Source organism: Cornus florida, unplaced genomic scaffold (assembly GCF_030987335.1).
Source record: "Cornus florida cultivar Cherokee Brave unplaced genomic scaffold, ASM3098733v1 CherokeeBrave_3.0.0_Hap2_Chr05, whole genome shotgun sequence".
NCBI classification, from domain to species: domain Eukaryota; kingdom Viridiplantae; phylum Streptophyta; class Magnoliopsida; order Cornales; family Cornaceae; genus Cornus; species Cornus florida.
This window is the reverse complement of record NW_026775575.1, coordinates 5,960,799-5,986,176: the sequence shown is the minus strand read 5'-3', so window position 1 is coordinate 5,986,176 and position 25,378 is coordinate 5,960,799. Positions and strand designations below refer to the sequence as shown.

The 25,378-nt window shown below is 38.7% G+C and overlaps 1 protein-coding gene across 6 annotated transcripts in view; it reads left to right on the top strand.

Annotated features, from left to right (window-relative positions):
• The window catches only part of LOC132306086 (uncharacterized), a 58,955-nt gene extending 34,409 nt beyond the window's left edge, over nt 1-24,546 (top strand). The window contains exons 7-8 of one of the 6 annotated variants that reach the window (XM_059803306.1): nt 12,124-12,223; nt 24,062-24,297. In XM_059803306.1, the coding sequence (XP_059659289.1) occupies nt 12,124-12,223; nt 24,062-24,153 (192 nt within the window). In that variant the 3' untranslated portion in view covers nt 24,154-24,297. Of the gene's footprint in view, nt 1-12,123; nt 12,230-18,876; nt 19,192-24,061 lie in introns of those variants that run through there. The other 5 variants (XM_059803305.1, XM_059803304.1, XM_059803302.1 and 2 more) reach the window with 5 other exon arrangements.
• Nucleotides 24,547-25,378: the final 832 nt, after the last annotated feature.

Below are 25,378 nucleotides of genomic sequence, written 5' to 3'. Positions count from 1 at the left end.
TTTAAATTATTAATATGATTGACAATTTGACATTTTTACACTCATAATAATTTAATAGTTAATGTAGGACAAGGAGGTCTGTTATGATACACATTTAGAACCAGAATGAAAGTAGGGGATGAGAAGACAAAAGATGAGATGATATGAGATTAGAAGGAGGTGAGAAGACAGACGAAGGCGATGAGAAAACAGATTGAAAAGATAGGTTGGACAGACTGAAGGGTTGAGAAGAGTAAAAATGATGAGAGAGAATAAGTGGAATTCTCAAAGATGATTTGGTTAGTTACTTAGTTCCATAGAAGCATTTATGTAGGCACAATATTAAGCAAACCCCAGTAAGCCCTAAAATATGAAAATACGAAAATAACTGTAAAACTAAAACAATGCCAAAATAATAAAATTAACCGTAATTACACCAAATCCCTAATTTCATCTTTCTTTGCCCCTTCTCCAAAAATAAAACGCAAATAATGTGCGGTTCATGAATGCGAATCACAATTCGTTCTCCATCAATAGCTTTAAAATAAAAAAATTGGCTAAAATGAATAAAAATTAAAGTACCATTATACCATCTTTGATTCTCCTAATTTTCTTTCCTTTCCATCTCCTAATTAAATATATCAAAATGTTCACACACACAACCCAATTGTTTCCCATCAACCAAATCACATTATTTATCAGCCTCCATCGCCACAGATCGGCGATCACCATTGCCAGCAAACTGTGCACTTATCATCGAGTATTCTTACCAACTACATCGAACCAGCCCTAATATCCAGTTACAGTCCTAACCATTGCCACCAACAATTGTTGCCATCACTGCTAACCCAACCACCCTCATCTTGTCATAAATCTGAACCTCCAGTCTACTTGAACTCAAATATGAACCCCGAAACTACATGTGGTTAAAACATTCTTGAGCTTCAAGAGCAACGATGCTCATATTAATTGCCAATCCCTGCTCTCATATGGAGTATGTACGTTGGCAGCTTACTCTTGATGGGTGTTTAAAGGTAAGAAATGGAGGATTTCTTGTGGGCAGGATACTTAACGGGGGCAAGATGCTTTCTTTGATGATTTCGTTTGTCTACATATTGTTTTTTTTTTTTCCTCCTAAATATCTACATATTGTTAAATGTGTTGTTGGGAATTAAATCCCCTTCGTTCGGCACACCTGAAGTAAACCACATCACCAACATGGATATCCAATCACAAAACAAACAAGCAACATGTAACACAATATTTTACGTGGTTTGGCCGAACTCGACCTACATCCACTGAGAGAAGAAAATTTACTATAATGAATCAAGAAGGGAATACAAAATTGTATAGAATGCCCACCCATTTATTTTACATCTCTCTACTTTCACCCACTCCCTTCTCTTCTCACTCACTCCCCCATTCTCTTTTTTTCTCAAACAAATTATATATATATTTTTGTTGTGCGGTATTGTATGAGTTGTCACATGTGTACAGTTAGTATTGTATGAGTTGTCACCTACCCCTCATTACCTTATATAGAATTAATATGTATGGGGTTTACATGTTCTCCACTCACCTACTCCCGTAGCTTCTCCTATATAAACACCATTGTATTGTTGTATTACTCACTCAATAACATATACGTTTTCATATATTCTCTCTCTCTCAACATGGTATCAGAGCGGAAATCGATCCCTCTTTAATTTTTTTTTTTTTAGTCTTATTCAGACTCCGATCTTGATTCCATCTTGGCTTTCTCTCAGCAATCTCTTTTCGGCGATCTCTCCTCGGTGTTCTCAGTTCTCGTCTCGGCAATCTCTCTTGGATCCCTCCTTGGCTTTCTCTAAGCAATCTCTTCTCAGCGATCTTTCCTCGGTGATCTCAATTCTCGTCTCTGCTATCTCTCTCGGATCCCTCCTCGGCTCTCTCCTCGATAAAGTCTCTCAAGTTCATCTCGGCTAGATCTTGGTTCTCTTATCTCAGCTCCCTCTCGCTACTATATCTCATTTGTTCGGCAGCTCTTGTGATGGATACTAAGGAACCCCATCTACTTGGGTCAATCACCAGCACCAAACTGAAAGGCTCAAACTAACTTCAATGGTCTCGAGCCGTAGAGGTGTTCTTACGGGCTCGAGGAAAACTATCATGTCTTAAGTCAACCGAACCCACCAGTGATGAAAAGATTATTGAGGTTTGTGAGAAAGAAGATGCTCAGATTATGATTTGGTTATGGAACAGCTTGGAGCCTGAGATCTTCAACAACATGTCATTCCTATAATTTGCCAAAGATATCTGGGAAAATCTCAGGGACATGTATTCTTCAGAGAAGAATATTTCTCGTATTTATTAGTTGTACCAGGATATTTTTAATCTCGAGCAGGGAGATTGTTCTGTTGAAGATTATTACTTAGAATTGAAGGGTATGTAGGAAGAATTGAATGTCTACCATACATTGACTATAGACATAGAACAACAAAAACGGCACAGGGAGGAGTTTCGGGTGGCAAAATTTTTATCTGGACTTAAACCCGAACTAGCTCCGATCAGTTCGCAAATTTTGTCTGGCAAGGAGATACCCACAACAAGTGTGACTTTTGCTCGAGTTAGAAGAGCATCTATTCATGCCCCTGTGATTGAGAAGGACAACCACTCTACTCTTGTTGTTCCTACTGAGCAACATAATACTTTCCGTGGAGGACGAGGGGGCAGAGGTCCTTCCAACCCAAGCCGTGGTACTCGTGGCAGCAGAGGGGGTCGTGGCAGCAAGAAGTGTACTCATTGTGGCCGAAACAATCATTATGTTGACTTCTACTGGGCTCTTCATGCAAGCCAACTTGGGCTAATCAAGCTTTGGTTTCAAAGAAGACTACTCCCACTTCTGTGAATGAACAAGTCGTTCTCTCCAAAGCCGAATATGATTCTCTGGTAAAGCATGAGCGTGCAAATTAGCCCCCCTCCACCGCTACTATCGTTACTTCAGGTAATACGTGTCTCCATGCTTCCTATTCTACACCTTGGCTCAATGATTCAGGGGCATCCGACCACATGACAGGTAACCCATCTCTTCTTTCTGATATTTCTCATGTTTTCTCACTATCGGTTGTTACTATAGCGAATGGTGCCAAATCACCTGTTCATGGAATTGGTACCTTCCACACTTCGGGTCTCACTTTTTCATCAGTTTTATATATCCCTCAATTTTCATTCAATTTATTGTCAGTTCGCAAAATCATATCAGATTTAAATTGCTTAGTTACTTTTTCTCCTTCCCGTTGTGTCCTTCAGGATCTCAAGACGAAGAAGACGATTGGTGGGGGGTTTGAGAAGGATGGTCTTTACTACTTCCAACCAACTACTACTCTGACAGTTTTACATTCCACCTCCTCTTCAGCTTACCAGTGGCATTGCCGCGTTAGACATCCCTCTTCAAATAGTCTTCGAGTCTTGGTCCCTTCTTTAGTTGATTTTGCTAAGTTAAGTTGTACTACTTGCGAACTTAGTAAACATCGTCGGGCTACTTTTAAGTCTCGTTTTGATAATAAAAGTTTAAAACATTTTGAGTTAGTACATTCAGATATTTGGGGACCAGCTCGTACTACTGGTTTATTTGGTGCTCGTTATTTTGTGTCATTTATTGATGATTATTCACGTTTAACTTGGGTTTATATTCTTAAAGATATATCTCAAGTATTCTCTGTTTTTCAATCATTTTATGCTGAAATTCAAAATCAGTTTGATGCAAAATTACTTGTTCTTAGAATTGACAATGCCCTTGAATATAAACTTAATGTTTTTCAAAAGTTTCTTGAGTCAAGGGGCATTATCCATCAAACATCTTGTGTTGGTACCCCTCAACAAAATGGAGTTGCTGAACAGAAGAATGGCCCACTCCTAGCTATCGCTCGTGCCTTAATAATTCAAATGCATGTTCCAAAATATTTTTGGGCAAATGCAGTTCTGGTTATTGCTTATCTTTTAAACCGCATGCCTTCTAGGGTCCTTCAAGGAAAATCACCCTTCCAAATGATGTTTCCTGACAAAAACCTTTTTTCCATTCCTCCAAAGGTGTTTGGGTGTGTCTGTTTTGTTCATAATCTAAGCTTGGGACGAGACAAACTTGATCCTCGTGCTAACAAATGTATTTTCTTAGGTTATTCTCGTACTCAAAAGGGATATAAATGTTACAGTTCAACTCTTCGTAAACAATTTGTGTGTGCAGATGTAACTTTCTTTGAGGATGTTCCTTATTATTCCCAGGAAGGAAGTTGTTTGGAGGACTCTATTCTTTAAGAGTCTGTTCTTCCAACTCCAGTTTTTGATTTTGACATCCCACCAACTCTTTGTGTCTATGCTCGTCGCTGGAAAAGAGTAGTTAATCATGTTCCAACGACTGAAGTAGTATTCCACCAGTTGCTTCAACGCCTGGAGATTCTTCCATCTCTCCGGACTCTAATCTTGATCAACCTATTGCTGTTTGGAAGGGTAAACGGTCTTGTACCAATCACCCTATCTCCAATTTTGTATCGTATAATTAGTTGTCCTCCTTTCAAGCTTTTTCTTTGTCATTATCCTCTATTGCTCTTTCCAAGTCCTACAGGGAGGCACTTTCTCATCCAAGGTGGAGGAAATCTATGGAAGAAGAAATAAATGCTTTAAAATTGAATCAAACTTGGGACCTTGTTCCTAAGCCTGCTGATACTCAGGTTGTTGGTTGTCGTTGGGTTTTTACTGTTAAACATAAGCCTGATGGTACTGTTGATCATCTCAAAGCTCGACTTGTTTCTAAAGACTACACTTAGACTTATGGCCTTGATTATATTGAGACGTTCTCTCCGATGGCCAAATTGAATTATGTTTATGTGATAATCTCTCTTGTAGCTAATCCTACAAGGAGGCACTTTCTCATCCAGGGTGGAGGAAAGTTATGGAAGAAGAAATAAACGCTTTAAAATTGAATCATACTTGGGACCTTGTTCTAAGCCTGCTGATACTCAGGTTGTTGGTTGACATTGGGTTTTTACTATTAAACAGAAATCTGATGGTACTATTGACCATCTCAAAGCTCGACTTGTTGCTAAAGGCTACACTCAAACTTGTGGCCTTGATTATACTGAGACGTTCTCTCCTGTGGCCAAATTGAATTATGTTAATGTGATAATGTCTCTTACAGCTAATCTAGACTGGCCACTTCATCAACTTGATGTTAAAAATGCCTTTCTGGACGGCGACTTTACTGAGACAGTCTATATGACTCAACCACATGGTTTAAGTATAAGGGGGAGTGTGTGTGTCATCTCAAGAAGTCTATCTATGGCCTCAAACTGTCCCCTCGTGCATGGTTTGATAAGTTCAGTAAAGTAGTGGTAGCTCATGGTATGACCAGAAGCCAAGCTGACCACACTCTTTTTTTTAAGAAAACGAAACGTGGTATTGTGATTCTTGTGGTGTATCTAGATGATATCGTTATCACTGGCAGTGACAAAGATGGGATACAAGTTCTAATCCATCACTTGAGTTCTAGCTTCCTTACTTAGGATTTGGGCAAACTTTGTTATTTTCTAGGAATTGAGGTGGCTCGGTCGAAGCAAGGCATTAGTCTTTCTCAGCAGAAGTATACTCTTGATCTCTTACAGGATACTGGATATCTTGGTTTGAAACCTGTAGCTACACCCATGGAGACTAATGTAAAACTTAAGGTGGATGATGGTGACCCACTCGATGATCCAGAGATGTATCGGAGACTTGTAGGTAAACTTATTTACCTCACAATCACTCTTCCAGACATCTCCTATGCAATCAGTGTTGTGAGCCAGTTCATGACCAGTCCTCGGCTACCTCACATGGAGACAGTTGTACGCATCTTGAAGTATCTCAAGGGTGCTCCGACATGTGGTCTGCTTTATCGATCTTCTGGACATCTTCGGATTGAGGGATACACAGATACAGATTGGGCCGGTTCTCTTTCTAATTGACGGTCCACCACGGGTTACTGCACCTTTATAGGAGGAAATCTAGTAACTTGGAGGAGTAAGAAACAGTCAGTTGTGGCTCGTTCCACTGAAGCAGAGTATCGTGCCATGGCGCACACAGCCTGTGAACTTACTTGGTTGAAAACTCTTTTACAGGAACTTAGGACTTCAGTTCAATACTTAATTCCTCTCTATTGTGACAATCAGGCAGCTATTCATATTGCTAGCAATCCAGTCTACCATGAGAGGACTAAACACATTGAAGTAGATTGCCATTTTATTCGATCTAAAGCCGACTCGAATGTTGTTAGGGGCTTATTTGTTATTACTTATATAATGTTGGGGCTTTTGTGTAATTTCTGAAACTTGTTATTATAAATAGAATGTGGTGGAAGGATGAAAGTATTTTTTCATTCTCTCTCTCTTTCCCCATCTCTTTCTCTTTTTCTCTCATACGCTTTCTTCTCTTTTTCTTCTTCTTCTTTATCACTTACTTTTGATTTGATTATATCTTAAAGTCAACATCGAATGAGATTGTTAAACCTTTTGTTCCTTCTGGTAGACAGTTGGTAAACATCTTCACTAAGGCGCTTCCCAAGAACTCTATTGATTCCATATGTAGCAAGCTGGGAGTTATTGACATTTACTCTTCAGCTTGAGTTGTCACGTTATACAGTATTGTATAAGTTGTCATCTACCCCTCATTACTTTATATAAAATTACCATGTATAGGGTTTACTTGTTCTCCACTCACCTACTCCCGTAGCTTATCCTATATAAACACCATTTTATTATTGTATTACTCACTCAATAAGATATATGTTTTCATATATTCTCTTTCTCTCTCTCTTAAAACAATTTTTTTTGTAAGTAAGATTGTATTAGATGTGTTGTAAAGCATAAAACGGAAGCGAAGGGATACATAAAACAAGTAGAAATATTATGTGGTTCAGCCACTAAGGGCTACATCCATGGCATAAAGATTATTAAAGAGGTCAAAGGGCTACATCACTTTTATAATACTCTCTCAATTCATACACATACAATAGTGGAGGCTCCTTTATATAGGAGAATAAATTATGAGAATGAAAAGATTAGAAAATAAGAAACAAGGAGAATTTTTCTCCACTGATTCCTCTGGTAACACCAAATCTTAAATAGTAGGAAACAACATCAATTACTAAAATATTTTCCTCCACGATTCCTCCATTAAATCTTCAATACTCCCCCTCAAGTTGGAGCATGAATGCTCAACTTGCCATTGAGATGACGAGTAACAAGTGTGAATGATGAAGAGAGAAGACGAAAAACAATGCTACCGAACACACTGAAAGCCCAAACAAGCCAACAAAAAACTGCTGGAGACACGGCAAAGGAGAGGACAATGCTACCGAACACAACGGCAACCCAAACAAGTCGATAAAAACTGCTGGAGACACGGCAAAGATGAAGACAATGCTACCGAACACATTGGCAGCCAAACGAGTCAATAAAAACTACCGGAGACATGTCAAAGGAGAAGAACATTACTGTCGAACAAACAAGCAGCCCAAACAAGTCACAAATAGCACTGAGAAACCCTTAGCAACATTTTAGATGCTAAGGGAATATCCCAAAATAGGGGTCTGAATCTAGGAAGAGAAATAAGGCTCTGATACGATGTTGTAAAGCATAAAACGGAAGCGAAATGATAAATAAAACAAGTAGAAATATTACGTGGTTCAGCTACTAGGGCCTACATCCACGGCATAAAGACCCCAAAGGGCTACATCACTTTTATAATACTCTCTCAATTCATACACAATACAATAGTGGAGGCTCCTTTATATAGGAGAAGAAATTATGAGAATGGAAAGAATTAGAAAATAGGAAACAATGAGGATTTTTCTCCACTGATTCCTCTAGTAACACCAAATCTTCAATAATAGGAAACAACATCGATTACTGAAAGATTTTCCTCCACTGATTCCTCCATTAAATCTTCAATAAGATGTTGTCAGGGGCTTATTTGTTATTACTTATATAATGTTGGGACTTATGAGTAATTTCTTAAACTTCTTATTATAAATAGAATGTGGTGGAAGGATGAAAGTATTCTTCCATTATTTTCTCTCTTTCTCCATCTCTCTCTCTCTCTCATCTGCTTTCTTCTCTTTTTCTTCTTCTTTATCACGCACTTTTGTGGAAAGATCTAGGCTGAATTGTTAGGAAATTAGTTAGGGAGGATTTTTAGGAATTATCCATAGTTAGATAGTTGACATTTTAAAAATTATGATGGTATATGAAAAGAGTATCAGAATTTATCCTTTTTCACCTTTGTGTTCATGGTATTAGAGCCGCCCTCACTAGGACGGTAAATTACTCCATTGTTCTGTTGATTATCTGATAAAATCAGCAAACATTCATCGTTAATTCTAGTCGTTTATACCAGAATTATAGAAGACTTATTCTTCCATTTCTCTTCGTTGTTTCTGGACGATTTCTTTGGTTAAATCCGCGATGTCTGGAATCTCCACTGAGGAAGTTTCGGTCTATTCTTCAAATGCTCGGAAATCCCATATCACTTCATCCAGTTCAGGTGACAACCCAATCCTCTAAATTACCACTCATCGGCTGAATGGACAGAATTTTCTACGATGGTCTCAATCCGTAAAGTTGTTCGTCCGAGGGTAGGGGGAGATTAGTTATTTAACTGGTGCAAAGCAGGCCCAAAGGAAGATGATCCACCATATGCCGTTTGGGATGCAGAAAATTCCATGATTATGTCATGGCTAGTGAACTCCATGGAATCGGAGATAGGCCAGATATTTATGTATTTTTCCACTTCCAAAGAATTATGGGATGCAGTGAGTGAGACATACTCAGACTTAGGTAATTCTGCACAAGTCTATGAAATTAAAACAAGGATCCGAGAAACAAGATAAGGAGATCAGACTGTTATGATTTTGAATGGAATTGTGCAAGTGATAGTGCCCAATTCAAGAAAATAGTTGAGAAGGACCGTGTATTTGAATTTTTGGTTGGACTCAATGCTGAGTTAGACGAAGTGAGAGGACGTATTCTAGGCAAAGAGCCATTGCCTACCACTAGAGAAGTCTTCTCGGAAGTTAGGAGGGAAGAAAGCCGCAGGTTAGTGATGATGGGAAAGAAATCCTCTAGCACTCATAGTGAGAACTTTGCACTCAATGTAACAACCACATAAAAGGCAGTAGCTGCAATTAATCCAAAACCAACAAATCACCCACAACGAAAGATTGAAGAGAAAACCAAGATCTAGTGTGATTTCTGTAACAAACCAAGGCACACGCGAGAAACATGCCCGAAACTACATAGAAAACCATTGGAAGGTAGGCAGATTTGGAGACAAGAATGGGCGTGGAATGCAAGCTACTACTGAAACCAAGATATCTCCATTCAGTAAGGAGCAGCTTGATCATCTCTCCAAACTACTGAGCCAAACTTAGGTTTCAAGTGTCTCCTCAGGTTCTCTTGCCCAAAAAGGTAGCTCTTTAAGTGCTCTCACTAGTTCTTTAAATCCGGCACCTTGGATCATTGATTCTGGTGCATCTGATCATATGACTAGTTTATCACATTTGTTTAGTACATATTTTCCAAATTCTGGTCACTTAAAAATTCGTATTACTGATGGTAGTTTGTCTCCAGTTGCAGGAAAAAGGTTCTATAGTTGTCTCAGAAAACCTTGTTTTAAAATCTGTCATCCATGTGCCCAACCTTTCATGCAATCTTTTATCAGTTAGTAAACTCACGAAGGATTCTAACTATGTTATCAAATTTCTTGATTCTACTGTGAATTTCAAGAGCTATATTCGAGGAAGATGATTGGCAGTGCTAGGATGGTTGATGGACTCTATTATTTTGATAATGAAATCTTATAGAGTGGACAAGCTCAAGCTGCAAGTAGTACTGATATTTCTATTTTTGTTAAAAGTCAAATAATGTTATGGCACTATAGGTTAGGCCATCCCAGTTTCTCTTACTTAAAACATTTGTTTCCATCCCTGTTTAAAAATTTAAATCCTTTGTTATTTCAATGTGAATCTTGTCAATTATCAAACCATCATCATGTTTCTTATCCTTCTCATTTATATCAAGCATCCAAACCATTTTATTTGATTCATAGTGATATGTGGGGGCCTTCTCGGGTTACTAATGTGACTGGAACTAGGTAGTTCATCACTTTCATTGATGACCATACTAGAGTGTGTTGGGTATATTTTTAAGAGAAAAATCTGAGGGTGCAAGAGTGTTTAAAGAGTTCTATGCCATAATTGAAAACCAGTTTTAAATCCGGATTCAAGTATTTAGAACTGACAACGGAAAAGAATTCTGTAACTCTATTCATGGTGATTTTTTGAAAGAAAAGGGTATTTTCCATCAGTCCACTTGCTTTGATACCCCACAACAAAACGGGATAGCTGAGAGAAAAAACCGCCATTTGCTTGTGTTGGAGAGGAGAATATTCGGTTGAGATTTATTGCTGATCTCTAGGGATTTCCTAGCTGTATTTTATGTTTAAATATAGGTCTAGTCAACTCTGTAAATAAGGAAAATTAGTTGTATAGTTATTCTGCTCCTTTTTTAGTGCCTTGTATAGCTTATAAGTAGTTTATGTGTATATTCTCAGTATCAATGAAATACCATTTCACTAAAACAATTCTCTCTTAATTCCTTCTTGTTTAGATGGTATCAAAGCAGGAACTTTATTTCTGACTCTTTTCTGCATTCCGAAAAAATTACCAGGACTTTTTCCTTGGTAAACTCCACATTTTTTTTCTTTCCTCTCAAATCAAAACCCTAGCTTTTCACGATGTCTGAAGTCTTATCTGAAGTCTCTTCTAAGCCTACTAAAAACTGTGGTCCCAATTCTGATTTGCACTCTGTTCAGATAACCACTATACATCTTAATGGAGACAATTTTTTGCGCTAGTCTCAATCAGTGCGTTTATGTATATTCGAGGGGGAAGAAAGACTGGGTACCTGACTAGTGATACAAAGGCACCTGATTTGAAGGATACGACTTATGCCACTTGGGATGCAGAAAATTCCATTGTTATGGCCTGGCTTGTTAATTCCATGGATGAAGACATCGCCTTTAACTATATGTGCTATCCAACTGCCAACAAACTCTAGGATAATATTCACCAGATGTATTTTGACCTCAGCAATCAATCCCAAGTGTACGAACTGCAACTACAGCTCGGAGAAATTCGACAACGGGGAGACAACGTCACCAAATACTTCAATATGTTGAAAAGTTTGTGGCAGGCTCTAGATATTTTCAATGACTATGAATGGAAATCTCCAAATGATTGCAATCACTACAAGAAGACAGTGGAAAACGATCGCATCTACAAATTTGTCGCTGGCCTGGACGTAGAATTTGATGAAGTAAGGGGAAGGATCATTGGTCGTGGTCCATTTCCTTCACTTGGAGAGGTATTTGCTGAAGTTCGGAGGGAGGAAAGCCGTCGTAGTGTTGTGCTCGGGAAAAAGGGGGTTAGGGCATCGATTGAAAATTCTGCCCTAGTCGCTGCTGAAGCAAATGCGAGCAGAACTTCCAATAGCTAGCGCAGAGCCGAGGACAAGCCACGGATATCATGTGATTTTTGCAACAAGCCTAGAGCCGAGGACAATACGCCGCCGTACACGTGAGACATGTTGGAAGATTCATGGCCAACCTGACAACTGGAAAAGCAACAAGCCCGGAGAACAACCTGCTCGTGCAAATGAGGCTGATGCTGGTCCCTTCAGTAAAGAGCAGATGGATCATCTTCTCAAGCTGCTAAAATCCAATCCAGAGTCTGGTATTCTAGTGTTTCTTTGGCTCAAACAGGTAACAACTCTAGTGCTTTCTCTTGTTATTCTAGTCCTACACCTTAGATCATTGATTCGGGTGCTTCTAATTACATGACAAATCTCTCTCATGTATTTCATTCTGATTCGCCTTGTTCTAGTAATAAAAAAGTAAGAATTGCAGATGGAAAATTTTCATCTATTGCAGGAAAATGTTCTATCAAAATGTCTGGAAAAATCACCCTAAAATCTGTCCTTCATGTCCCTAATCTTGCCTATAATCTCTTATCTGTGAGTCAACTCTCTAAAGATTCTAATTGTCGTGTTACCTTTTTTTGACTCTCACTGTGATTTTCAGGACCTGAGCATGGGGATGATGATTGGCAGTGCTAGAATGGTGGACGGTTTGTACTATTTTGATGACAACTTCCTCCTTAATAAACAAGCTCAAGGCTTTGGTACTAGTATTAGTTCTCTCTCTGTCCGTGAACAAATAATGATTTGGCATCTTAGACTAGGACATCCTAGTTTTTCTTATTTGAAGTATCTATTTCCTGTTCTATTTAAAAATGTGGATTGTTCATCTTTTCAATGTGAAAGTTGTCATTTATCAAAGAGCCATCGTACTACTTACAGTTCAAAACCATATTGTGCCTCAAAACCATTTTACTTGATTTATAGTGATGTTTGGGGTCCTTCGAAAATTACCACATCTTCTGGAAAAAAATGGTTTGTAACTTTCATAGATGATCACACTCGGCTATGTTGGGTATATTTGATGAATGATAAATCTGAAGTTGAAAATTTATTTAAATTTTTTTATAATATGGTTGAAAACCAATTTCAAACAAAAATAAGAATACTTCATTCTGATAATGAACTGAGTATTTCAATCAGTTTTTGGGGGTTAAAGGAAAAGGGGATTCAACATCAATCTACTTGTAGTGATACTCCTCAACAAAATGGAATTGCTGAGAGAAAAACAGACATTTACTTGAGGTTGCATGTGCCGTTATGTTCTCAATGCATGTACCAAAATATCTATGGGGAGATGCTATTTTGACAGCATCTTATTTGATAAATAGAATGCCTACTCGTATTTTAAAATATATTACACCTTTAGAGTGTTTCAAAAACTTCTTCCCTGAATGTCGACTTTTCTCTGACTTGCCCTTGAAAATTTTTGGGTGCACTGTGCTTGTTCACATACCTAGTAGGCTTCAATCCAAACTTGATTCTAGGGCAGAAAAATGTGTGTTTATCGGTTATGCGCCAAATAAAAGGGGATACAAGTGTTATAATCCTAAAACAAAAAACACTTTTGTGAGTATGGATGTATCGTTTGTGGAAAGTCAGCCTTACTTTGGACAAAACTGTCTTCAGGGGGAGCTAGTGAATAATGAAGCTCAGTTTTGGGAAACAACTGTTCCTCTGCCTAATACCTTCTTTCCCGTACCTGTTCTTGATCCTTCCACCTCTAATAGTCAAGACTCAGAGCTCCGTGTTTACACTAGAAGGAGGACTTATTAAAAAAAATGATGTTCCTCTGCTTAATACCTTCTTTCCTATACCTGTTCTTGATCCTTCCACCTCTAATAATTAAGACTCGAAGCTCTGTGTTTACATTGTATTTTCTCCTCCGACGGCCTGTCACACGCGCTTTTACGCGCCGACTGTTTCTATGGTTCAGCACCATGTTTTGTGTTCTCTCTGTCCACCCCGCCGACAGCCCATACATTCCGTTACTGTTGTTTCTGTTCCTCTATCACCGTTCAGAGCATAGATTTGCTCTCTATTGTTGAGTTTCGCCAACGAATCCTAATTCAGTCCCGCTCCTTCATCGCCATCCGTGCTCATCGTCGACGCTAGACATGTCATGCACCGTCACCGGATCCATTTAGTTTTGTTGGTTCAGATCTGGTTCTTGCCGATAAGAATAGATCCGGTTCTTTACCCTCAGTCTTGCCATCGCCGGCGACTTGTTCTTTCAGCAAATCTCTGATCAGTGCTTCTCCAACGACCTATTCAATTTAGCCGGCCCCGTTAATCCCGGCCATTACCGGCCATGTTGATCCCGGCGTAGCTAGCCCACTTGTTTAACCAGCGTTGCTAGCCATGTTGATACCAGCATTGCCAGCACAGTTTCTTCACCGGCGTTGCCAGCTCTTGTTCCACCGGAGTTTTCAGGCCTTGTTGTTGGTGACCGGCTCAGTTCCGGCACAGTTGTTGTAGACTGGCTCAGTTCGGGCACAGTTGTTGTAGACCGGCGAAGTTTCGACCTGTTGTTGATTACCAGCTTAGTTCCGGCAGTTTACCGGCTTAGTTCCAGCCTTTTACCGGCTTTGTTCTGGTATTTCTGGCTTTATTCTGGATCTTTTTCATTTCTCGGATGGATCACCCCAGTGTCTCCCGGTGTTGTTCCGGCCCTTTTCCCAGCTATTTCCCAACGTTGTTTTGGCCCATTTCCCGACGTTGTTTCTGCCCATTTCCCAGCGTTGTGCCGGCTATTTCCCGGCTTTGTTTCGGCATTTCCCGACTTTGTTCTGGTCTTTTCCCAGCGTTGTTCCGACCTTTCGGATGCTTTTCGCTCCACCACCGTTTTCAAGATTTCATCTCCAAACTCAAGTTGGCTTCGAGAAACCCATCTTGAGTTTGCGGGGGAGTATTGAAATATATTATATATATATATATATATATGTATATGTATAGTCTGTTTCCTTTTCCCTTCTTTCCTCCTTGATTTACTGCTTAATTTATTCCTTTTGTCTGCAACTTTATTCCCTATATGTTGTGTATCAATACAATGTAAACACATCAAGTAATACAAGCAATAAGAGAAATGTAGCCTAAATGGCTTTTGATCCATGGACATAGGCCTTAGTACCGAACCATGTATATGTTGTGTTCTTAATCTTTCTTTATTACATCTTCCTATTTTACATCTTATATTTCCGCATCATAAATTTAACAACTTCCAAGTGGGACACGTGGCAGAATTTCCAATCGAAGAGGGATTATTCCAATGGAATATGCAAGATTCCAGTGGAATGTCATGCGAATAAGTAACAGAAATGGCAAAACGTGGCTACAAGTTGAGCACACAACCTGGAAACGTGGGACACATAGAGGATTTCCATTGGAAGAGCAATTATTCTCGGCCAATGGAAAGTCATGCTAAAAATGGCAGAAATGTAGGAAAACATGGTCCTACACGTGTAAGCACTATGAAGGCTGAAGAATGCAGTAGGACACATGGCATGAATCCAACCGATCCACTTGGAGGCATCTAAAGTTGGCAATGAAACTGCCCATGCTAACTGCCCATGCTAACTGCCATTACCAAATTCTATAAATAGGGCATGTTATTGTTACTTAAAGTCACTCCTCAACACGCACAACTATAACACTTCATTTATCTGTAAATTCCTGCAATTGTCCTTCATTTTATCTTTCAATTAATGTAATGTACTTCAATTATCTTCTTAATGCAACTTAACTTTCAGCGCTTTACTTTCCAAGTCATGCACCTTCAATTCATTACTTTCAGTCCAACACTTCAAGTCCTTTCATTTCTAGACATAAGAAAATCCCGAAGTCCTTTCTCAAAGGCAAAAAAGAACTTTTGGAGGTGGTTATTCCAGACCTCCTTTCAGTCGCCTAATCCATTCCATTTCCATCTGGAATATAGTTTGGACTCTCACTCGAAACTTCTTGAGTTCCTGGCATGCCCGCACTTCCACCAGACCCGCAGAATAGATTTTTTACATGCCAAACACCAAATAAAACTCAAAACCAAATCCAATAAGAATTTGAGACATACATAACATTTGTGTATATATTGTCATGTGGGAAATTGTGAGGATCTCATTTGACTGAGTATCATTTCTTCGTTTTTCTTTTTTTGATAAGTAACATTTGGCTGAGTATCATCATCATCATTATCCTTGCCTTAATCCCATATGAATGGGGACGGCCACATGAATTCTCTTTTTCTATTGTATTCTATTGCAAGCCATCTCTCTAATATTTAAACTTTTAAAATCATTTTTGATGATTTCATCCTAAGTTAATTCTAACCTTCCTCTTCTCGACCTCTATGCAAATTAAATTAACCTTCCTCTTCTCAACGGTGCATATATAGGTCTTCTATATAAGCGTCCATACCACCTAATTCTACTCTCTCTAATCATAACTAATAGATGCCACACCTAATATCTCTCTCACATTTTGGTTTATAACTCTCTCTCTTCTAGTCACTCATATCATCCATCTTAACATCGTCATTTCCGCTACATGAATTCGTTGTTCTTGCTTCTTTTTTAAAGCCCAACACTTAGCGCCATAAAATATCTGGCCTAATAACTGTTTTACAAAATTTTCCTTTTAGTTCGTATGACATTCGTTTACCACACAAAGTACCAGTAGCTTGCCGCCATTCTGTCCAACGTACGCCAATTGTACTAGTTATATCACCATCTATCTCACCATCTTTTTTTATTAATAATCTTCAGTACTTTGGATAATTCTTTGATTTTGAAGTGTAATCATTACCTCTTAATTTCTAACTCTTTACTAAATTTGCATTCTTTATATTCAATTTTAGCTCTACTAACCCTTAACCCTTGGAGTTTGGATTCTAAATTTAGTTATACTAAACTTCTATGGGCATGATTAAATGTATTTTGTGTGGAGGGAAATGAATTCCAGATTCTTTGAAAATACTTCCAGTCCTATGCCCCTAGTTCAAATGGAGATAGTTGATGCAATTAAGTATAAAATTCTAGGCTTGAAAAAGTTGAAGATAAGCAAGCGAGATTTGTGGTTAATTCAGAAGTGGGGATTTGTTAATAGATAATTGCAGTTGGCCTGCTCTGTTTCTAGGGTCTATTTGCTTTGTCATGCTACTATGATTGGTCCTTCCAGTAGTTGTAGTTCTTGGGTTTATGTTTGCTTAGCTTAAATGTTATTGTTACCATATATGATATCCATGATTTATGGAATGACTTACCATAATAGCAGAGATTTGACTATGCATATGTTAGCATATATGATAGCCACGATTTATGGAATGACTTACCATATTAACAGAGATTTGATTATGCTATAGAATATGCTTTAGAATATATTGTGATTTGATTTAGATTTGATTTAGTTTACTTTCTTATAATACGAGCATGTGCTCTTTTTTATCTATAAATACTAGAGTTGTGAATGAGTGATTCATCTCATTCAAGCCTTTACACAATTCTCGCCTTTTTTTTATTTTTATATTTCTACTTAGTGTAAGAGCCAACACCTTTCCACACCTTTCAGCAACCTTGCTACTTGTGCGACAGCTACCTTAGGCTGTTTGTGATATCGTGTGACGTTGTCTACACATGTTTTTCTGTGTTGCTGCTTTGTGATCGAAAACAGGTATTTTTAAGTTTTACAATTTCTTTTTTACTCTTCTAGGGTTGGGTAAATTGGGATAGTTGGTCTCCAACACCAGGGCTTGGGTAAAAAAGAAATTAGTCTACAAAGAGGTTCCGGATATTAAGAAGGAGGTTGTCAGGCTATATGTAAGTGGGCAACGCTCCTTAAAAAAAGTATGTATTTGGAATTTTCGGGAATGGTCTGAGGAGACATTGTTATTCTTTATGGTCTGAGAATACCCTTTGATTTATTAATAGAATTTGTGGTGGTGTTGGAGTTTTTTTATTGTCGAGTGACAGATTATGGCAGATTTAGGGTCCTCGACTATTAATTCTCTTGGCTCAAGTTCTGTCGGTGGTGGTGCCACTTTTCGCACCAACTCATCAGAAAATCCAGGACTTCAAATCACCACAATGAAGTTGGATGGTTCCAACTATTTGATTTGGGCATAGTCTGCCAAGATGTTCATTGGTGGCAAAGGCAAAATTAGCTATATTACTGGTTCTGAGAAAGAGCTAGTTGAGTCAGAGAAGGCATATCCATAGTGGTTTGCAGATAACGCTATAGTTATGTCTTGGCTAGTCAATTCGATGCAACCAAACATAGATGTTGGCTATATGTTTATGAAGACTGCTAAGCATATTTGGGATTCAGTACAACGCACTTATTCTCAGAGGCAGAATAATGCACGGATTTTCCAGCTGGGGCGAGATGTCACCAAGATTTCTCAGGGTGACTTTACAGTTTCAGGTTACATCGCCAAGCTTCATACTTTTTGGGAGATGTCATATTATGATTCCTTCCACTCTTGGACGGATCCAGATGATGTAGTTTTATATGTACGGATTGTGGAGAAGAATTGAGTGTTTCAGTTTCTTGTCAGGTTGAACGACGAGCTTGAGTATGCTCGTATTCATTTATTGGGCTTATCTTCATTCCCTACTCTTGAGGATACATACTCTTATGTGTTGTCAGATGAGAGTCGTCGGACTCATCCATTAGGTGTTGCTTCTATTGATTGTTCTGCTATGGCAGTTCGGGTTCCCAACCTTTCAGGAATTGCACCATCCCAGTCAGTTCAGAGCTTTACCACCGGTCCTCCTCTGGGACGACAACGGGGACAGTGTGACCATTGCGGAAAAATTGGTCACATCAAATCTCATTGTTATGCTCTACATAGACGTCCACCGCAACAGAAACAACAGCCTCGATCTTCTGCACATTCTATTACACAACCAATCTCGTTGTCAACTCCTGACAACTCTGCCTCTACATCTTCTACACAGTTACCTTGACTCAAGCTGATTTGGACAAGTTCAAACAATTCTTCAACCAAATGGAGGCATCATCTCAGCGAACCTCCATTTATGCCCACTCAGGTACTATTGCGTCTACACACAGCATATCTACATCTTCGACACCATGGATCATTGATTCTGGTACTTCAGACAATATGACTGGTATGTCCTCATTCTTCCAATCTTATAGTATATGCTCTGGCCATCGCAAGGTACGCCTTGTGGATGGCTCTCCGTCTTCCATTGCTAGGAAGGGTCACACATCAGTTACTCCTTCATTAACTTTGTCAGATACACTTCATGTTACACGGTTGACTACAAATCTTATTTCTCTTAGTAGCGTTACCAAACAATTAAATTGTAGTGTAACGTTCTTTCCCTCTCATTGTATTTTTCAGGATCTGGTGTTGAAACGGACGATTGGCAGTGGGTGAAGTGGACAGTCTATACCAGTTGGATGCTCCTTTGTCACCTCAAGCACATTCAGCTTCATTTTCTAATTTTGTTTCATCTAATAAAGCCCAGCTTATGCGTTGGCATATGTGTTTAAGACATATTTCTTTCGGTTATTTAAAACATTTATTTCCTTCCTTATTTTGTAACGTTGCAGTGTAAGATTTATTCTGTGAGACATGTCATATAGCTAAACATGTTTGTTCCAATTATCCTACTAGTAGTAATAAATATGCTTTAACACCTTTTGATCTTGTTCATTCAGATGTGTGGGGTCCTTGCCCAGTTACTTCTAGTCTTGGATTTCGATATTTCGTGTTGTTCATTGATGATCATAGTCGTTTTAAATGGGTTTATCTTATATTTCGTGTTGTTCATTGATGATCATAGTCATTTTAAATGGGTTTATCTTATGAAAACCAAAAATGAGGTATACACCATTTTTAAAAATTTTATGACAATGGTTCAAACTCAATATGGTCTTATAATTAAAAAACGCAGATCTGACCAGGGTACGGAGTACACTTATGGGGAGGTACAACGGTTATGTACAGAATTTGGGATTAAGCATCAGATGGCTAATGTTAAAACTCCTCAATAGAATGTGGCTATTCTGAGAGAAAGAATCGCCACATCTTTAACTTAACCAGAGCAATCTGCATTGGCATGAATGTTCCCCAGTCATTTTGGGGTGATGCAATTCTTACAGCTGTTTACATTATTAATAGGACTCCTTCTAGGGTACTTAACTTTGCAACACCACTCTCAATCTTACATCCCAATTCATCTCTTTTTATGATTCCTCCTCGAGTCTTCAGGTGTGTGTGCTTTATTCAGCAGTTTGGGCAAACTCGTACAAAGCTTGACCCCAAGGCTTTGAAGTGTGTGTTTTTGGGCTATTCTCACTCTCAAAAAGGTTATAGGTGTTACCATCCTCCCGGTCGTCGACGATTTATATCCATAGATGTTTCTTTTTTTGAGCATACACCGTACTATAGTGGTTCAGTTGGTTCTAAAAGCGAATGGTTCCCATTGAATATTATGGATGATCACCTTCTTTCGTTTTCAACTCCTCTACCGTTACCTGTTTCGTCTTCTGTGATTCCTCCTCGTGATACCCCTCCAGCAAGGGGAATTGTTCCTTTTTCACAGGTTTATGGTCGGAGACAACAGGTACAAGCTTCTACTCCCACGATCGATTGCCCTATTCCTTCGGCACCAACTTCGCCTTCTCAAGCTATTGTTTCGCTTGATGATCGCCCCATTGCTCTTCAAAAGGGTAAACATTCTTGTACATACCTTATTTCTAATTTTGTTTCTAATTATGCTCTCACCCTCCTATCGAAGTTTTCTTGTTTCTGTTGCTTCGGTTCCTCTTCCTTTTAGTTTTGCAAATGCACTAGCACAACCTCAATGGCGTGATGCTATGACAGAAGAACTACAAGCACTTAAGAAAAATCAGACTTGGGACATGGTTTCGCTTCCTATTAGACAAAAGGATGTGGATTGTCGTTGGGTGTTTATAGTTAAGCATAATCCAGATGGGTCAGTTGCTCGTTACAAGGCTCGGTTGGTTGCCAAGGGTTATACTCAAACTTATGGCATAGATATCAGGAGACTTTTGCCCCTGTTGCCAAGATGAATACCATCCGTGTATTATTTTCTGTTGTTGCGATTCGATCTTGGCCTCTATTTCAATTAGATGTCAAGAATGCCTTTCTCAATGGTGATTTGCAGGAGGAGGTGTACATGGTTCCTCCTCCGGGCTTTCGTTTTCCTGCTCATTCTGGTATGGTATGCTGTCTTCATCGTTCTCTATATGGCCTCAAGCAGTCTCCTCGAGCTTGGTCTGATCGCTTTGGCATTACCATGCTCAAGTTTGGTTTCCATCAAAGTGCAGTTGGTCATACCTTATTTTTACGTCATTCAAGCGGTAAGACAATTGCTCTCATTGTGTATGTCGATGATATTGTTTTTACCAACAATGATACTACTAGAATTGCTGAGTTTAAGAGCTATCTTGGCCGACAGTTTGAGATTAAGGATCTTCGTCCCCTACGGTACTTCTTGGGCATTGAGGTGACTTGCTCTAAGGCTGGCATTTTCGTCTCTTAACGCAAGTATGTTCTTGACTTGCTTTCTGCTTCTGGTCAGCTAGGCGCTCATCTTGTTGATACTCCGATTGAGCAGAATCATTGGTTGGCTGATTTAGAGAGGGAGTTGTTGTCAGATGTTGGTCAGTATCAATGACTTGTGGGGAAGCTCATCTATTTATCCATGACTCGACCTGACATTGCTTGTGCCGTGAGTGTCGTGAGTCAATTCATGCACTCTCCTTGTACCCCTCACCTTAATGCAGCTATTCGGATCCTTCGCTACTTAAAAGGGTGTTCAGGCCGTGGTATTTTGTTTTCCAATCATGGTCACTTACGTGTTGAGGGTTGGACAGATGCTGATTATGCAGGATCAATTTCAGATAGGAGGTCAACTTCGGGTTATCGTACCACTATTGGTGGTAATTTGGTTACTTGGCGCAGTAAGAAGCAGGATGTTGTCTCTCGATCTAGTGCAGAGGTAGACTATAGGGCTGTGGCTCTTGGGGTATGTGAGTTGTTATGGCTGAAAACCTTAATGACTGACTTATGCCTTCCAACGTCGCTTCCATTTGCGACAACAAGTCTGCCGTTAGCATAGCAACAAATCCCGTTTAGCATGACATGAGTAAGCATATAGAGGTGGACTGTCACTTCATTTGAGAGAAGATCATCTCTAGTCAAATTTGCACTCCATTTGTCACAAGCTCTCAGCAGCTTGCAGACATTCTTACAAAGGGCGTTAACAAGAGCATGTTTGAGAATACATTGTCCAAGTTGGGTGTTTCAGATATCCACGCACCAACTTGAGGGGGAGTGTTAGCATATATGATATCCACGATTTATGGAATGATTTACCATAATAGCAGAGATTCGACTATGCATATGTTAGCATATATGATAGCCATGATTTATAGAATGACTTACCATATTAGCAAAGATTTGATTATACCATAGAATATGCTTTAGAATATATTTTGATTTAATTTAGATTTGATTTAGTTTCGTTTTTTTTGTAATATGAGTATGTGCTCTTTTTATCTATAAATACTGGAGCTTTGAATGAGTGATTCATCTCATTCAAGCCTTTACACAATTCTCTCATTTTTCTTCTTTTTATATTTCTACTGTTATGTTTGTCAAGTAGGGTGTAGGTTTGCTCTTATTGTTCGGTCTAGATTTGTTTAGCTTTTCTGTTGTTTGTTTGTAGGGGCTGTTGGGTTTTTGCTTTTGGTTGTCTTCGGTGCTGTTGCTTTCTTTGGGAGGGTTGCATCCTACCTTTTGTGCATATCTTTCTTATTCATTATAAAAATATCTTACCAAGCAGAAAGAAATAGTAAAGTTAAATTTGTATATATGAATGTTTATATATGATTCTCACATGATATGTTTAAGGAATATGGCTATATATTATTTGACAAATTGAGAGAGAAGGGAAGGGGGTGTGGACGGTGGACGGTGGACGGTGGATGGTGGAGACTGTACGTGGAGGCATAGGTGCTCCCGAGGACGGACCTGTGATGGGCTTAGCGGGGCAATTGCCCCCACTAAAATTTTTTCTTTTTACCCACTAATTTTACTGTTTTTTGAATTATGTACTTGACAAAATTTTGAGTTTGCCCCCACTAAAATTAAAGAAAAACTCCACTATTACCCCCCTCAACTATTTTTGTTAAAGATCGCCCCCCCACACTTTTTTGGATCCGTCCCTGGGTGCTCCTATGTTCTAGAGTGAGAAACAATGCACATATAGAGAGAGGTTGTGGTAGTGGTGGTGGAGGAGAGAGGGGATGGTGGTAGAGGGAGGTGGTAGTCGAGGAGAGAGAATTGAGAGGGGATATATATTTAATTCCCATGTAATATCCATATAAATTCCAATTAAATATTTAGGGAATAAATTATTGAATATGTTATCATAAAACATAGGATTAAATTTAAAATTTTACGGTTAGTAGGCTTAAAGAAGTAAAATTCTTTCGTTCAAGGGCATTTTGGTATTTGAGAACTTGCTTAATGGTTATTAACGGTCCATTAATAGAGTGGGGTTGATTGTAATTATATCATACCTAAGGGGAGGTTTACCCAACATTTTTTTCAGAACTTGCATCTGAAGATGATTACCCAAAACATATCAGGAGGTTATGGTAATTTACCCTTGGAAGATTCATATTAGGCACGGGGTTGTATTATTTGGCTGCTTACTTGGAGATCCTTTTTTCATCGTCATCATCATCCCATCTCGTCTCTTAAATTTAAGTTTTTTTAAATCATTTTGAATTACTTCATCCCACGTAAGTTTTGGTCAGCCCCTTTCTCTCTTACCTTCTATACAAACAACTCGGAGATCCTTTTTTCTCTTTATATAATTTAATTAATCAATAGATTTGACAGTTTTGATGGACTATTTGGCGTTGTTTTCCTTCTATATATATATATATATTTGTTTTCCTTGGATATTTTAAAGGGTATGGTACAGTCATGACTGGCCCCATAGGTGGGACCAAATGGTCATGCTCCAATGGAGAGATGTCTAAGAATACTTTAGGTCCACAGTCCACATTGGGCGTGTTAGTCGTCATGCCTTTATGATTAGACAAACAGTTCTGTTTCCTGCATCAGAATGATCATGCAAGTCACGCAATAACCAAGGAAATCAATGGTGATGCGAACATTACATGCTTCTTTCTGTTAGGGCGACCATGTGGCTATTTCTTCACCCCACAAAATGAATTAGATTTAGTTGGTTTCTTGCTTTGGAGGTATTGCAGATTCTCATTTATAGCTACCTCATTGAGATATTTAATGCGCCTGACGATCATTAGCTGTTATGCTGAGTGTAGAACTGGAGTTAATCCAGGTGGTGTTATTCAATACATGCATTACACAAAGGTTTGGATTGGCATGGTGGTGTTGGAAGTTCTGCAACCTAATACCAATGCGGATCATCATACATTCTAGTCTTAATTCATTCCAGGGCAAGTAATTGGTTTCTAAAATGAAGATAGTGCCAGATCCTGACTAATGTAACATTTTGCAGGAACAAAAAATTGTGGGGAGAAAGCATCCACCACCTCGCCCTTTAGGTATGATTATAAAAGTGAAGCCACAGGCGAAGAAAGCAAAGCTTGATCTGGAAGATTCAGGAGAATCTTTGGATGTGGAGAAAACACCTAATCTTGATGCAGTAGAATTATTAGGGTTGAAGAAAAAACCCAATGGTGATGAGTCTCATGTTGCAGCTAATACTGGTCTGGTTTCATACAGCGATGAAAGTGAAGAAGATGACTAGTCTCGTCCTGTGCATTTTTTGAGAGAAGCTTGTCTTGTTCTATAGTCTATTAGTAATTTGGATTTAGGTTTCTTGTATGGATAAATCCACCCTCCCACCGAGTGTAGGGCATACCCTGGCATTGCCGGAACTGGTAGCCAGCCAGGGTAGGAGGTCGATCTTGAGGATAGTGTGAGGGATTGTATGTTTTTGATATAATAGTTTCATTTTAATTTCAAAAAGTATTTGAATCATCTCTCTTCATATTGAAGTTGCAACAGTCCCCCAAGTTTAATCAAGTCATTTTCCCCATATGCTTATAAATTATGGTGCTGATATAGTACTAGTATAAATTAGGTTGGATGAAGTTGGTACTTGTGAAGTAGCATTTGTTTTGTGTTGTCCTATAAAAGATTCTGTGTTTTAATCATGTACTAGTGTTAAGAGTGTCTCCATCGTTCTCTTAAAGTTCCTCTTAAACTCAAAATATAGCAGGCTTTTTTGGCTGATGCACTCCAATAGGCAGTTATACATCATTTTAAAATATGAGAATCTCAAAAGTTTTCTCATAAATAGGTGGTTGCCAAAAATGTTCTCATATATAGCAATAGCATTTTGGATAAAATGCACGATTGGAGCAGAATTGTTAAAATCTAACATTTTGGCACATAAACTCTTCTTAAAATATAGCTTTAGCATGGATATTGAAGGTGTGAGCATCTCAAAATGCTATATTTCCATGCCAAATCTATATTTTGAGAAGAGTTACAGTGTCGAAATGTTATATTTTTGTAATTCTGCTCTAATGGTGCATTTCATTCAAAATGTTATTTTTTGACACAACAACCATTTCATGTTTTGAGAGCCCATTGGAGTGTTTTATTTCCATTTTAGTAATTTTTGACAATATCAAAATATGAGAGGTCTTTCAAGAGAGCCTATTGGAGTGCCTTAATTTTATCCACCTGCTATATTTTGAGTTTGAGAGTCTATTTGAGAGACCTTTGGAAATGCTTACATCCTTTTAAAATATGAGAATTTCAAAAGTTTTCTCATATATAGCAGGTTGCCGCAATAGTATTTTGG